This window comes from Pomacea canaliculata, linkage group LG1, assembly GCF_003073045.1.
Source record: "Pomacea canaliculata isolate SZHN2017 linkage group LG1, ASM307304v1, whole genome shotgun sequence".
In the NCBI taxonomy this organism is placed as follows: domain Eukaryota; kingdom Metazoa; phylum Mollusca; class Gastropoda; order Architaenioglossa; family Ampullariidae; genus Pomacea; species Pomacea canaliculata.
Window position 1 is genome coordinate 37,314,403 of NC_037590.1, and position 16,082 is coordinate 37,330,484.

General features: G+C 37.8%; 2 protein-coding genes and 1 long non-coding RNA gene across 3 annotated transcripts in view; 2 read left to right on the top strand and 1 right to left on the bottom strand.

The window, feature by feature from the left end:
- The first annotated feature begins 1,372 nt into the window (after positions 1-1,372).
- LOC112558848 lies at positions 1,373-12,095 on the top strand. Its single transcript, XM_025229564.1, has 9 exons — positions 1,373-1,475; positions 5,840-6,005; positions 6,980-7,125; positions 8,455-8,566; positions 9,270-9,406; positions 9,874-10,053; positions 10,647-10,786; positions 11,428-11,539; positions 11,959-12,095. The coding sequence occupies exons 1-7, from the start codon at positions 1,442-1,444 to the stop codon at positions 10,673-10,675; spliced, it is 804 nt and encodes a 267-aa protein (XP_025085349.1). The 5' UTR covers positions 1,373-1,441; the 3' UTR covers positions 10,676-10,786; positions 11,428-11,539; positions 11,959-12,095.
- LOC112558865 lies at positions 9,928-16,017 on the bottom strand. Its single transcript, XR_003098242.1, has 4 exons — positions 15,883-16,017; positions 11,937-12,096; positions 10,610-10,735; positions 9,928-10,036 (listed from the first exon to the last, which is right to left on the bottom strand). It is a non-coding gene; the product is annotated as an uncharacterized LOC112558865 (long non-coding RNA).
- The window catches only part of LOC112558803, a 44,334-nt gene continuing 40,843 nt past the window's right edge, over positions 12,592-16,082 (top strand). Inside the window, exon 1 of the mRNA XM_025229500.1 lies at positions 12,592-13,035. Within this exon, the coding sequence (XP_025085285.1) occupies positions 13,002-13,035 (34 nt within the window). The 5' untranslated portion in view covers positions 12,592-13,001. The remainder of the gene's footprint in view (positions 13,036-16,082) is intronic.

A 16,082-nucleotide genomic window follows, 5' to 3' on the forward strand; every position in this document is an offset into this window, starting at 1 on the left:
CTATGATATAGCCTTAGTTGCTGGATTGGCATAAAACACAATTTATCACCCCCTACCCCTTCAATTTCTGGGACTCACAGTCAATACAAATAGCATAGCTGGGACTGCTTCATAGACCTGGGTTTTGGAATGGATTTAAACTCTGTTGTTCAGCCATCCATCTGCAGCGTTGATGTAGGAATAGATACTATAATATGCCTAAAGTTAAAGTGTTACCCACTGACAACATGTCACAGAGGGGGGGGGGGGGGGGGTTTCTCAATTCATAGTAGTTGCCTAGACTTGTGTGTTCTTTTTCATTACAAACAAGACAACTAAATCTGCCTCTTTGCAGGCCCTGTCTACATTTAATTATAGTAACAAAATAAGGTACAGTAATAAAAATACACAATTTCTCACTGTACATCCGTTACTTCTTATTATTACCTGATGACTTATTGCGCACGTAGTCCTAAAAGAAAATTTCTTTCTTAGTTTGAAAGTCACAATTAAGAATACTGGGGCTCAAAGTTCAACATACAGTCACTGTTAACACTCCAAACACTAATACTTATTCTGATGATACCCTTAATTTCAGTCACTGAGTATTGATGTTCCAGTGTGTGCTTTATGAAACAGTCAATGATGACTGCTGTTCCAGGAATCCAAATTATATACATCTTTCACACAAAAAAGTACCTCAAACCATAGACGCCTACACTCGGAGACAGACGTTGCAAAACCAATCGGTGCTGCTTCTTGGAGACGAGCAACAGCACTTTCTTCTTTCGTAGACGCCATTTCTAGTGGACCAGGCATCATGTACACTGGCGCTGCCTCTTGGGGACGGCAGACCACAACTTTTTTTTTATTGTCTTGCTACTTTTGGTTAGCAAGTCCCCACTACTGAGATAAGTGACTCCTAGCCCATTGATAGGGCCAAATACTCCAAATACTATATGGTATCTTCCAGGCCCATTACTTTATGGCATTAGCCATAGACTCCATGGCTCATCTCTCAATCTGCCCTTAAGCTGCGCCTTTCTAGGAAGACAAAACTTTCCCTTTTCTCAGCGGTCCGGTGGCGCAACGGTTAGCGCCTGTCCCCAATACAGTGAAGGTTGGCTGCCCAGAGTTCATTTCTCGTCTCGGGCACGCTGTTCTTTCTCTGCAGGTGGGATTGTTTACGGGGCTGGCTGTATATAGCCTCAGTTGCTGGCACGGCGTAAAACACCGATTTCCCCTCTCCCCTTTTCTCTTCCAGCTATCTTTAAAAAAAATTCTATTACTCGTTCAACAGCTGTGGCTCGACTAGCATCTTCTGCGTCTATTCTGACTTGCTACAACACTCGCATTATGCGAAGCATTACGACTTTTGCGTCGCAAAGTTTTGCTGTGTTAGTTCCATGTTGTTTACCGTCTAGACTCCCCGCTTTGTTTACTGGAGCTTTGAGGAGTGAATATGGAGAAACTCGTCTTCTTGGCTATCGTTTCCTGTGAGTACAATTTGTTCAGTGTATTATGTATACACTTCGTTATAAGCTAATAACTTTTTCAAAGTGTGTGACATATGTATATATAGTACGTTTGTCTAGCATTACATGTTGTTACTCTCGATCTTTCTTTCTGAACCTGTTTTAGAAAAAAAAATTAGATATTAATATTAAAACACGGTGAATTTAATTGACTTATCAAAAAAAAACAAAACAAAACAAAAAAAAAAACCAAAAACAAACAAACCAAAAACACAACAACAACAAAAAACAAAAAACAACCAATAACAAACAAAAACCAAAAAATCCAAACCCACAACGGTAAAAACACGGCATGTTCCATGAAGAACATAACCTGACTTTGAGGCTACAAAGTCTGATGGAATTTCACTACTGTTTTGCTGTAAATGCATGCTAGGTTTGCGTCGGTAAATGACTGACGTGGCTGTTCCAAGTCGTCTTCTAGAAGGTCGACAATTTTTGGCAGATAACGATCCCGTAGTTGATGTGACTGTGTATGTGGCAGACCTCCAATGTTTGGCACATTCCGTTGCAAGTGTTTACGCAACCTCGGATGATCTAGCTCATACAAAGGGATGTTTGCAACCGCAAGTGCTTCAACAAACTCAAAGTGTGAAACATTACAAGCATCTCTCCATGTTGATTAATGTAAGAATTAATGCTCGTGAAACAAATGTGGTTTTATGGCAAGCGATGGTAGGTAGATGGCAGATATGGAAGCGAAGAGAGTTCTACTGTTTTGCATCACAGTAACTAAAAATCCGGGGACCATATGTGGTTGTTCTGGTGACAGGAATAGAGAGTGTACATATGGTAGTATGGGACATAGCATGCAAGTAGGCTGGAAGACAGCAGGCACATACACGCACACAGGGAGGGTGGAGGCTGGCGATGGGGGGTGGTCGCTGGACGGGTGACAGCCCAGTGACAGAGGGAGAGCGGAAGGGGGTCGACTAGCGACAGGATGTGGTTGGAATGGGAGGGGGACGAAGAGCGAGGGGAAGAATTTGAGGAGACAGCGCAGAAGTGGAAGCGCAGTTAGTCGGAGGACAGAGAATGTGTTGTGTCGAGGTTCGCCAGAGCCAGCACTGGCATTTCAATCTAGAACCCACCTGCACTTCCTCAACACATTTCACCCACACACACAAATGTACGTGTTTATGAACATATATAACAGAATATATATCCATGAGAATCCAGAATATATGCTTAAGAATCCAGACATTAGAAAAGCATACGAGAAAAGACAGAAGCAAAGAGGAGATGTAGAGACAACAGCCACACAAGGAGGAAAGCCAAGTGGCGAGTTGGATGGGAGGTGCGGATGGGGATTTTTTTTCTTTTTTTACGCCGAGCCAGCACGTAAGGCTACATCACGGCAAGGCATCCACTCCTGTAAACAGATTCCACACGCAGAAAGAATATCGTGACGGAGTTGAACTGAACCTGAATCACTAGGACGCCAACCTCCACTGTCTTGGTGAGCAGCGCCTAACTGTTGCGACCACCGGGGCGCTCGAGCTGCGCGGGAGGGTAGGAAGGTGGAAAAAGTTTCTGGTCTGAAAATAAGGCTAATATTTTTTTTTTTTTTTTATCACTTATATTCTTTTTTTTTTTTTTTTTTTTTAACATTTATTTTCCATTAACACATTACATTACATGACAAAATCATCCAAATCATATTCCTTGAATATAACAAGCATACATAACATATCACAAACATTAAATAGTGCCAGACATTTTGCCCCACATTTTTGTGCAGGACTCTGATTTAAAGTAATTTCAATATACTATCTAGTATCTAACAATTAAACTAGCTTTCTTTTTAACACTATATAAACATTTATTCCTCATTTACCTATTAATCATATGCATTTCTATGTTTAGCCATTTCACTCCATTGCACTATACCATATATAACAATATAAAAGACATATAAGGGTGTATATCAACATGTATGAAAGTCTAGTCACTGCTTAAGTTTTTGGTCAACAAGTGCATATAAGGTAGCCAAAGTTGTACAACTTTTTCTTCTTTCATTTCCAGGCGTGCATTAAAAAATTTCAATTTTATATCTATATTGCAGTATCTGAATGAATGTTGCAACTGAGGTGTGGTTTTTTTGAATCTGCAATATATGTATAATTTAGCAAGTAATAAGATTTAAATCCAGTACATCATCTGTCTCAAAGTTATTACTGCATCCAAATAAAACCAGGTTTCACTTAAATATCATCCTTGTTCATAATCCCACATTTGTTTGACACATAATTTTGAAAATTTTCCAAAATCTTGAACACATTTACATTTCCAAAAAATATGTTGAATGTTTTCTTTTTCACATCTACAATAGTTACAAAAATCATCAATTTCTAGACCCATATTAAATAAAGCTATTTTTGCCCCAATATTCTATGCAAGACTCTGATTTGGAGCCATTTTAACTTAATATCTTAATCTTGGCTACTTTCCTGAAGATAATGTGCCAATCTACATTTCTATTTAGTCTTGTATCCATTTTGAGCAACAGTTAGGCACATGTGTATTTAGTTACCATGTTTATCATAGTACAGTCTTGCACCTTTCTGTACAGATTGAATTACACTAAGAGTTTTGTATTTGTATCATAGGCAAGCGGTGATGGATCAGTTGCATTCTCTCTGTCTTGATGATATATTCCTTAGGCATCTATGCAACCATTTAGAGAGACAAAATAATGTTTACATCATATAATCCTTTTAACATCTTGACATGATAGAAAATTTCTCTTTCATCCAGCAAGTGTTTAATTAAATATATTCCCTTTAGTCTACCCAACTTCTATAAGAAATGGTTTATTCCCAATCTTAATTTATTGTTACAAAAAATAGGCTCTGAATATATCTCTTCAATATGTTTACACACAAACACTTTCTCCAAATATCTCGTACGCTTTTAAAACATCCTTCCAGAAACATTTACAGTTACAAAAGAGCCAACTGCTGGGCCAAGTTTGTCTAGGTAATTTAACATTTTATGTGAGGACATAATAATCATTTTCCAGCTATGACTGGTTTTCTTTATGTTCCGCAACCATGTTAGTTTTTAAGGCATTCATATAAGTTCTACATTCAGGTATGTCAATCCCCCCCTTATTACTTTTTTAATAGACACTTTCTCTGCTAATTTTATCCTTTGTTTCCACCCCACACAAACTGAAAATATAGATTTTGAATGTTGTTTAACATATGATCTGGGGGATTTGGCAGCATAACCACAAGTGTGTTAACTTTGACAAGATTAAGACTTGATATTGCTACTCTTCCTAATGGATTAACTGTCTTTTCAGCCAAATCTTGTACAAATGTTCTAATTTCGGCTAGCTTACGATCATAATTTAACTTATACATGCTTTTAGTTAATTAGTAAACCAAATACCAGCATTTTGAACTCTCCTGGGTTCCACTGCATCTGTAAATGGGGTAAATACTTAGCTGTTGAATTTACTTTGCTTCCCAGCCATATTGCACTTGATTTTTCAGTGTTCAAAGGCTAGATATTTAGGTCAAGGTTAGTGCTGGGCTGCTTAATTTGAACTTTTAGTAATAAGTCAACAGAATTAATGAAGTATCGTTGTCAGAAGGTATACAGTTGTTTTGGTCGGTCAGGGGGAGATATGAAAGCAGCGAGAGAGCAAGCTTTGTGTTGAAATATCTGTAGGAATCATCATTGTCACAGAGTTTGTTGTTGTTATTTTTTTTTAACCGGCAAGTGGTGTAGCAGTAAATCGTGTTGGAGATATATGTGTGGGTACCACCTTTCCTTGGAGTCGGCAAGCAGTCAGAGATTCATTGTGTTATCAGTGTAATTCAACCCTGCCATTCCTTGAGATGAGAAATATAAATGAAACAATTTTGATGGCCCTTTATATGGCGAGTAATGTAGGACATCTAGCATAACTTAGATTAGTCAAAATTATTTTGATTAACCTAATTTTGGTAGATACGTAATTGAAGACAGTCTTAGGAGCCTGCGTTTCAAAAAAAAAAAAAAAAAAAAAAAACGCAGTTACGTAACTAGAACCTAATGCAATCGCCATTTTAATTAAGAGAGAGTTCCAACAGTTTCTTTTTAAGAAGTAAGAATTGTTTAAAGTAATTACTGGAGCTTGTAGGTTTGGACTGAGTGCGTGATGGCAAGAGGGAGTTGAATGAGTTGAATGAGAATTACAACTTCACCGCAATCACTTGCATTTTCCTGACTGACCAATCTTCATCGTCATATAAACCATGCAGCTGTTTCCGAAGAACATATTTAAAGTGTTGGTGCTCACATCCTTTAAAGTTAAAAAAACCCCATTTTTGCAGATGCAGTTTTCTTCTTTCTTCATGTGCAAGCTCTTGACTGCGGGAACAGACCATCAACAATAAAAGCCCAACGGAAATGCTTCTCAAACGAGGGGCTTGAAATGGATTCTAAGAAAATAAGCGAAGTCGGAATAATCGTTCCGTTGAATTTAACAACCGCCTGCAGGTTGGTGTTGATGATTTATATTATCATGAAAGTCTTAAGCTGAAAATTTACGTGGGGAAGCCAAAAGTGAAAGATGGGTTTCATCAACGATAAACATTTAGAACATGGCGAAACATCCGAGGATGTGCTGCAAGAACTTATTGTGGGTCAGCTAGCCACTGGAAATTCAACACTTATCCAAATATCATGTCAGAAGCATCCTTTGTCTTTACTACTGCTTAGTAAACCGTGAACTGCATTAAACAGGAGTCGTATTTGTGAAGATCGAATATGTGCAGCTTTGTCTAACTAGGAGCAGTAACCGTGCAACGTGCAGGGGCAGTACTCTGACAGTTTTGGCCTTAGGGACAATTAACTTTCCTCAGTCATTTTGCTTGCGTTTTTCTTTTCTGTTTATGTTCTTTGGCAGGTTAACCTTTGCCTTCAAACTAACTTTTCATCACACTTCATATCCCAAGTTCCTCTTCAGTGGAATTTCGACCTCAAATGCCTAGTTTTTTTTCAGTAGCAGCATGAATCGCGATATTTTTTTAATTACTGTTGTCCTTGTCAGTATTTTTCAGTCTATTCTCAGACATCGTCACATACACCACATTTGGAAAATACAAAACTTTAGTCAGTTTTTCAATATTCTACAGACCTAGCATCATGATGCTGAAAGAGATATGAAACTCAGAGACTTTTCATTAGAGTTTGGTGCTTAATCTTTCTTGCCGTCTGACCATATCTTTTTGTGTTTTCCCTTTGACCAGTTTTTTTGTGGTGTCCGAGGCAGCTGTAAATCTGTAGCTCCTGAGCGAGTGCCTCAGTATTAGACAGGTCTGGTTTTCACCGTTGGAATCTGTGGCATGCAGTGTGTGAGAATGCAATGTCTTACACCTGACGATCAAAGACTATGTAATTTGTTTTCTTTTTTTTCCAACAGTTATTAGTGAACGTTAAAATCTCTCAATATTTCGCCGCTCTGTGTCCAGAAACAAGGACAAATACAAACAAGCCATTATTTGCGCTTTTGGCATCAGAAAACAGTGTTTAAAGAGCGTGGATGAGAGTACAAGCATCTTGCCAGATGATTCCAGCCTGGTTGAAGGCACTGACTACGTGTGCCAGCATGTGAAAGGTAAGTATTAATGTCCTCAAGACACACATTCACCAGGAGCCAAAGGGATAAGATAAGGCAGTGACGGAAAAAGCCATGGTTTGGAATCAAGGGGAAGTACTCTAGATAAGAATCTCGTCGGTTGGTAGATAACCTTGTTAATCCAAGGGCGATTACTTTAAACAAGACAAGAAGTGATGGGCGATATTGTTTTGCGGAATAAATCGAAGTCCATTGATGATTAGAATTAAATGATAAGAAATTTAAATGTAACATTTAAACATGTGCAAAACGAAAACAAAATTTTTAATATTACAATACAACATTAACAGACATCTTCCAGCTAAAGAGAGAAAGAATTAAAAAAAAAAAGCAAAGGACATCCGTATATAGTACAGTTATACCTCGGTTCTCGAACATAATTCGTTCCGGGAGGACGGTCGAGAACCAAATTGTTCGAGAACCGAAGCAATGAAACCCAAAGGAAATAATGGAAACTGGATTAATTCGTTCCAAGCCCCAGAAAATGCCTATTTACTGGCCTAATTTGTATATAATATGTAGAAAAACATGAGTCTCAACAAGAAATAAGAAATAAAAGTGTATTTATTAAAACAAAAAAACAAAAATATAAAATGTACTGTACAGTACAGTACAGTATAAATTGTGTTTCATTTAGTGTACCTGTACCAAACTTTATGGCAGGAGGGAATGAATGTGGAGGGAGGAGGGAAGGGGGATGGTTATTGTCACTGATGACGCAAGCAAGGCGCGCTGGGCTGAATGAACGCCATTCGGCTCAACTCGGCTCATCTCGGACGTTCGGATGTTCGAGTTCCAAATATTTGTTCGAATTTCAAGACAAAATTTTCTCGAATTTCCTGGTCGAATACCGATTTGGTCGAAAGTCAAGGCGTTCGAGAACCGAGGTATCACTGTATAACAATTAAATAGATAGCGATTTGCTCAGAAATATTCACATGCATAAAAGCTTACAATACATTAACATATCAATCTGCATCCTCTACAACAGGGATGGGCAAGGTGCGGTCAGCGGACGCCTTTGGACCCGTCCGCCAAAAATGTGAAGAGCTCTAGGGTGTTGTTTTTTTCTTTTTAAAACTAGGTTCATTTGATTGAAACTTAATTTATCAAATACGACTTGATGTTAGACAGTCAAACACAGACGAAGTACACAAATAACAACGCGCCTGATACAGTCGTGAGAGATGCATTTCCAGAGAGCTTTAACTTGATAAAACCAAAAAATTGATTTCGAAGATATTTTGAATGGTTTACTAAAGTTTCCAAGTGTTCGTGATTATTTCATTATTTCGCTTTTTGTACCAGCTCTTGAAGACAGTTGCCTGCACAAGGCTGATAAAGGAATGAAAAAGTGCGCCGAAACAAAGAAGCAGAGCCAAAGAAACTATGATGCTGATAGTCAAAACATCGTGTGCAGGTAAGAAAAGTCTGAAGATAAAAAGGTGACTTTTGATATTGCATTCGTTAAAATGACACGTTCTACATCTGTAATGAAGAAAGGGATTTATTTTTGTGACTATAAAATAATGATTATTAAATAGTACTAAATTGTACTTTATGAATTAGAAAAACTTGATACAGTTGTGACATAAGTATCCTGCTTTATTAAGCTTTAAAATCGTCACATTCAGTCCAGACAGATGGATTGCGATTCACTAGCCAGAAAAGTACAGAAGTCCCGATTAACTTGACAACCAATTAAGTGATAAATCGAATGTAGTTTATGTGATAAATAAATGCGACTCCATCTATAGCATGCATAGAGGAATCAAGACTGAAAGAAGTGCAAAAACCTTTACTATTTTAAAGGAAGATGTCAAACTGTAATTAATTTCTGTTATTACTTGTCACTGCTCTTGGTCTTCTTCACGGCACGGTTTCTTTTTTCATGAGGACCTTTGAGAAAGTCACAGAAGCTAAGCATGTAGTAAAGATGAATAGGTGACGAAGCAGAAAAAAAACGGGCTTGAAGGCTGCAAGATCACTTTCTTTGATAAAACGGGATTGATAGCTGCTAGGTCACTTTATCTGATAAAACTTGGGTGTAAATACCCCTTTCATCCACTGAGACTCAACAAATATTTCTGTTGTCTTTTTAAGTTCATTATCTTGTTTCACAGCTCTTTACAGATTGCCTATGAGTGTGCACAAGAGAAGCTTGAAGTCTGTTCTAGCGAGACCCTTCAGGCAGTTCTAGACATTATCGACAAATATTTTAGACCACCTGCTTGCTCGCCCTTTGACAACAAACCAAACTGTAAGAAATTGTTTTAAAGCAATCCTAAAATTATAAATCATTTATTCATATATGTATACAACATTATTTATAATTAAAATTATTATCTATCCTATGTAAATTGGTCACTTTATTTTACTTTCCGTCTGCCTAAGGGTACATAGAAAAAAACGAATTCATATCCAGTATATGAGTGACGCCCAATTGAAAAGGCGGACATTGAGAAGTTGCAGATATCGTCTCTTAATATAACCTAAAAAAACACATCAAAGATAATTCTCAGACATTACTAAAGTAACTTATTGAAGCATACTTTAACTCATTATAAAGTTAAAACATACTATAACTAAAAGTGAAACACCGGTCAAGTAAGCTTACAGTTTTACCCCCTTTATTAGCTATTTTGCATATTTTGGATATTTCGGATATTTCGTAAGGGGTTTCGTCTAGAACTCTTGTGTCATCCAGTGTTGTAATGGTGTTCACAGCGCTCACTTCACTGCCTGTCGTGAACTGTTCCAATCACTCCAGTGTTCATCAGGGCCAAGAGGAGTGTTTCACTCGCGAAGGCCTTCACCGAAGTTTACCGCGAGTGGTCAAAGTCAGTCCAAGCAAAGTGTCATTCAGTCTCCTACCCTTGACATCGATGGGCTGCAGAAGATATGCAGGTGAAGAAAATGAATGAAAACTAAATATTTGCATCACGTGTACAGCATTCGCGCAGTCAAGCAATGTGAAATGATCATTGATCACATGCGAATGGATTAATCTAGAAAAAAAGTATTTTACTTTATTTATAAGCTGCGCCCCATTACATTAAAGACCTCAAAAACAGAAATTAATGTAACAATTTTATTAATGTAAAAAGGTTAAGGTCTAAAATGCTCATCTTGTTTAAAGGGAAGTGTGTGTGTGTGTGTGTGAATATTGTGCAAATATGGAGCAGTAACAATATCGTTCAAGAATCGAAACATCTAGTGAAATTCATAGTGAGCACAAGGGACACTTCTGTCCTAAGCATGCCATTTCCCCAACTGAATTCACTAGAATTATGAAAATCATCAAATTTTGATTTCTGATTTTGATAATATTTATCTCACTCGCATATTATTGTGCTTACACTAATTGATCTTATATTTTAAGACAAAGAGGTTTTTAATAAAGTGATAATAAACACGAGAGAATATACACGATTAGAATAAACCCTCATAAAACAAGCCTGACAGGTATTTCTGCATTGACCTATGTCTTTGATGTACAGTGATCAGAGCCGCTTCCAGAGGGCCATGATGTGTGTCACACAGGTCAGCATACAATGTCTGCCAGCAGAGTACAGAGACTACATTCCATCTGCCGAAAATCAAAAATTGACCGTAAAATCGATTTGTGACAATATCAATGGTAACAACATTTCCAGTTTACCTATTTAGAAAGAAGATGGTGCTACCATGCTAACCATGAACATAAGAATACCCTCTGAATCAATCTTTTCGTTTCGTAGGAAGGGATCATAGACATGTTTACAAAGATTTATAATGTAAAACAAATTTGGCTAATGAGTGTTTGAAGAATATCAAATGAATGCGTACTTATTATAATTAAAGAGTATTTGAAGATTATTAAATCGATGACTACTTATTGTGACTAATGGGTGTTTGAAGATTATCAAATTTTATTATCGACACTTTGGGTCTTATCATAACAGTGCAGGTTTTGGCGTTCAATTTACAATAAGACAAGTAGGAAAATGAGGAAACAAGTATGTTAGTTAAAAGTTGATAAAAGGCAAACATAGAAAATAAAAAGGAATCAGGGAACGAACAGTAAAGATTGAGAGTGTCATATATCCAAAGAGGAAGACAAGCAGGTGGACTAGTCAAGTGACTATAATCACAACTATTAACAACAATGTGTATCGGTGTAGGGTAGGGGTGGGAAAGTTTTCCAAGATATATTTAATTGTTGAAAATGAAGGCAATGTTTATGGACGTAATCATTTGAAAATAGCTCCATGCTACTGTTTCGTTTTTTTTTTTTTTTAGTGATCAATTTTAAGTGTGTTGAGGCACTTGGCGTTCGCCTATCTGACTGTTTCTACCAAAAAGGAGTCAGCTATCCAAAAAATGTTTCAATTACTACTGATTCAGTTTGCTAGTAAGTATGAAAGAGGCAAGCACATTTTCCGGAGTTATCAAAATCACTTAAAGCTCTGAGGAATCTCATGAAAGCTCTGAATGTTGCAAATTTTATGTGATTTTCTCCGGATATTGTTCTTACTTCTCTTAAAAAAGAGTTTGTTGAACTTTGACAGTCATATACCTTAGCACAAAACGCCTTTCTGCCATGGTGGCCATTGCTTTTGTACTCAGGACATAATAAATGGGATAAAACAAAATCTATTCCCTGTGCCGCGATTAAAATCACATTGTTTTTGGGAGCGAAAGAGCTCTTGTGACAAAAGACCTAAAGATGTACCGTTTAATCGAAGCTAAGAGAAATTTAGCGCATCCTTAGCGTGTCCTTTACTCCTCACTATGTTTGTCACGTGTACCTTTCCCCTCGTGCTTCCACAGCGCCTACGCCGGCTACATGGAGTGCTTCAGTGAAGTCCTGCCCACCTGTGGATGTCCCACGACGAAGGTGTACGTCGAGACTTTCAAGCTTTACCAGAAACCACCTGCCTGCAGTCCAGTCACCGTGAAGACTCCAGTCTGCGATCCAGAAACAAATAAGTTCATTGACAGTGCTGCTACAATGCTACATGGAATGTCACTGCTCATCCTGACTGCGCTGGTAGTGTGCGGACTGTACAATGCCATGTAACACGAAGCCACTCCCTATGCCAATGTCGCAGGGCAAGACAAAGCTCTATAGTTTTAGTTTAAGCCTTTCTTAAAGACTGGAAATTCTACCAATGTCTTCTTGTGCCAATATTGTTCTTGTTGATTTTATGTACAAACAGCTAAGTCGCTGATCAAACAAACATTTAATTAAAAGTGTGCAGCTGTTGTAGGTCTGTAGGGTGGGGAGGCAGCATATTTCTGGATGAAAATAATTTTTATTTCGATGTGTAGCGCATGTGTGTTGTCTCATTACAGGTCATGTAATCATGCATATATTGAATATGTTCTGTAAATGTATGCGTATGGGTATAATTAGACTTCTAATTAGCCTCAGATGTTTAATTTTATGTGGAGGTAGGGCGGTATCTCTACCCGGGTTAGACTATCCTCTCCCATGACACGGTTGAGGAGATGGGCACTGCCCTCACTTTAAACTGGCCCAGAGAAGAGTTAGGTATCAAACACATCACTTCCTAACGACTTAAATAGGCTGGGAGATGACTGACCTTTTACCTTACCTTTACCTCGGTCCCACTTGGAAAGCCCCAACACGGTTGCCTGGCTACTGTATTTATTAAGATCTCACTCAATGACACGCTATTGTTTGCAGTAGCCTACCATAAAATCCTGTTATTATTAAATGTCGCTGAACCAGGATATAGCTTATTTGTTATGTGTAGCTTGCTCCAGTCAGACGTGAACTCGGTAGACACACACTTGTGATTATAGCAACCTTTACCCCTCTTTGTTTATCGAAGTCTTGAGAAGTTGAGATGGCAAGACAACTCATCTTTATCATCATTTCGTGTAAGTAGCATATTCTCGAGTGTTGAAGGTAGCTTTGTAATAAGGAGATTTGTGTTGTTTGTGTGATTTGCTGCTTCCCGGTCAAAAAGAAAGTACCAGCAAACGACCATAGTACAGTGGAACCTCGGTTAACGAACTTAATCCGTTCTGGAGAGCTGTTCGTTATCCGAAATGTTCGTTATCCGAAACAATTTTTTCCATAAGAAATAAAGGAAATAGATTTAATTGGTTCCCAGCCCCTGTTGACTCGCTAATATTTGAAAGTTACAGGCTATATTAGTATATAGGTATTTGTTTTAATGAGAACAGTTATAATGCAATATAAATGGAGTTAAATAAACATAAACACATTAACGAAAGCATTTAAACATCAGAAAACTTGCCGTTTTGACGGCGTAGGTGGATGGAGGTGTGGGGAGGAAGGGTGGAATTACTGATTGGATTCTCCCTCCACGAGCACACGTGACATTGTAAAATCGGGGAGACTTCCCTTTTCTGTAGCTTTGATGTTAAAGGAAAAAACTTGTCCAGTGTCTGTTCCTTCTGCTTTTTTTTTTGTAAAACTCTTCGGTAATACGACATCACATATCCGACAGACGCATGCCACCTTCATACTTTGAAATCATTTCTTTTTTCAATTCATTTGTTGGCCGCTTCCTTGTCATTACCTCACTACTATTAATTGCTCTTAATCTTCTTTGGAGCTACTATTGAGGATTATCTTATTAAAATAAAGCACAAAAATCACTAAATAAGAAGAATGCGCATAGATAAGGAACGACCGATCGTAACTGTGTCTCGAGCGCGAGTGATTGCATGCTGGTCGGTCACGTGTGGTTCACGTGGCTGTTCGTTATCCGAAATTTTGTTCGCTATCCGAGACAAATTTTTAACGAAATTTTTGTTCGTTAACCGAAATATTCGCTATCCGAGGCGTTCGCTAACCGAGGTTCCACTGTATTGGAATTAAAGGTGTGGACACACGAGAAACACGACATTTTTCCGAAAAAGCCCTGTTTTTTCCTGTGTGACCGTCCTACACTGCTAACTTTCCGCAAATGATTTGAAAAACCTGTTTAGCTTTCGTTTGCGGCCTGTTTACCGAGTTAGAATCTGTTAAAAAAATTTCGTGTTGGTTTTCCGTGTTTCAACATGGCCTCAGTGGTCGTTCGCCACCTTGACTGAACAACGGTCGTGTAGAGGTGGACTGGTGTCTGTCTGCCGAGACCAACTCTAAGCCTCTTGCGGAAGTTCTCCGCTGTTAGTATCGGGCGAGCCTAAATGAAGGTGACTAAACCGGAAGCTTTGTATACAGCAGCCTCGTTCTAGAAGTGAAGCCGAACTGTGGCTAGACAGGAAGCTTTGTATACACCAGCATTGTTTTATTAGTTAACTGGAAAAATCGTCTGCAAGTAGTCCAGTTATAAATGCCAAAGACGCTATCCTGGACATTTGCAAAGCAACTATAACTCTTATAACCTCTTATACATATAGGCCTGTATAAATTTAATTATATTAACAAATATTTTGTTGCAGTAACTAATAAAAATTACACCATAAATGTAGAAAATGATATCTCAGAATACATACGTCAGTCAATCCTTTTAACTATATGTTATTATTACTTATTAATATACTTTATTCTAAACACAGTCCTAAAAGAAAGTTTCTTTTCTCAGGCTGATAGTTAACAAAAGAATACTTGAATTTATAGTTCGACACAAGGTCACTTTTTATTGTTTACCCTGAATAATGTTCTTGTGCACTGTTAATGACAGTCCCAGTAGCCTGTAGTCGCACTAAGCCAGGCAATTATGTGACACTTTGACAAAAGTCTGACCTTTGCACCCTGAATGTAACTCCATATCTGAATAGAATTGACTTCAACCGTTTTTTCTTTTTTCGTCAGCGAAGACGCAATTCAAGCATAGAAGTACATAAAAACATATAAACAACAACACATAGAAGGCCAGTGTTTTCATATTTTTCTCCTTAAACCTGTATTCAACCATTGATGTAGTTTCAGGTTGAACCAGGAAAAAAATTAAGATGTAAACAAAATAAGTCTTACTGTATGCCACAAACTTTTGTCACAGTTTCAAATGTATTAAATATGTGAGTGACAGTCTTCTTGCACACTTTGGCTGCATGACAGGCCAGTATGGCGCTGCTTCACTGTGCTACTCACTATTTGCTCCTGTTCATTGTGTCACTAAGAATGCATGAAATGATAATCATCCTGCTATGTTAACAGTCACTTGTTTTGAATTTTATTGCTTTTTGCATTTATTTTTCTATCCTGAAATTTTAAAAATCTTATCTGTGTGTGTGTGTGTCAGATCGAGTACTACTGGTTTTGTTTTTTATTGCCTTGCTGATTGCTGAGTTTTAAAACTGTTGTATCTTTAGTTGTTCTCAGATGTGAAAATTTAAGTTTTCCCACAGGTGGCAATATACTCAGCTGCAAACTATACATTGTCCAGTCTCAAGGAGATTTTTCAAAAATAAAATCATGCCATGCTGTTACACTTTACTTGTTTTGTTTATATATTTTCTTCATGAACTGTGTGGTACTTGAACAATTTCAGATACACCATGCAGATCAAATGTTGTCAACAACATCCATACATTAACACAGACAGAAGAATACTTAAGTTTTGTAAAACTACTTATTTTAAGTCGTGGGACAACAATTCTTTTTTGTTTCTCTTTTTTGGAATATAACACTGTTAATTATGTGAAAGGCCTACAACAGAAGTAGTGCTGTTATATTGATTGGCATCTGTCGTCTTTTTTGGTGTTTGTGGCCGAGTGGTACACTGATGAGAAAATATAAGTGTTTGGTACCTGATGGTTGTCGCGGAGATGGGTGTAAGATTGGTTTTTAAACCGAGCCAGCAACTAAGGCTATATCACGGCAAGGCAGCCAAATCTAAGCTCTCTGGTAACACTTCGAAGTTTACGTCTCGCATAAAATCTCGGTCGATCATTATTTGCAGAGATTCAACAAAACGGGTTTTATTTTCAGAAGAATGTAAAAATTTGTT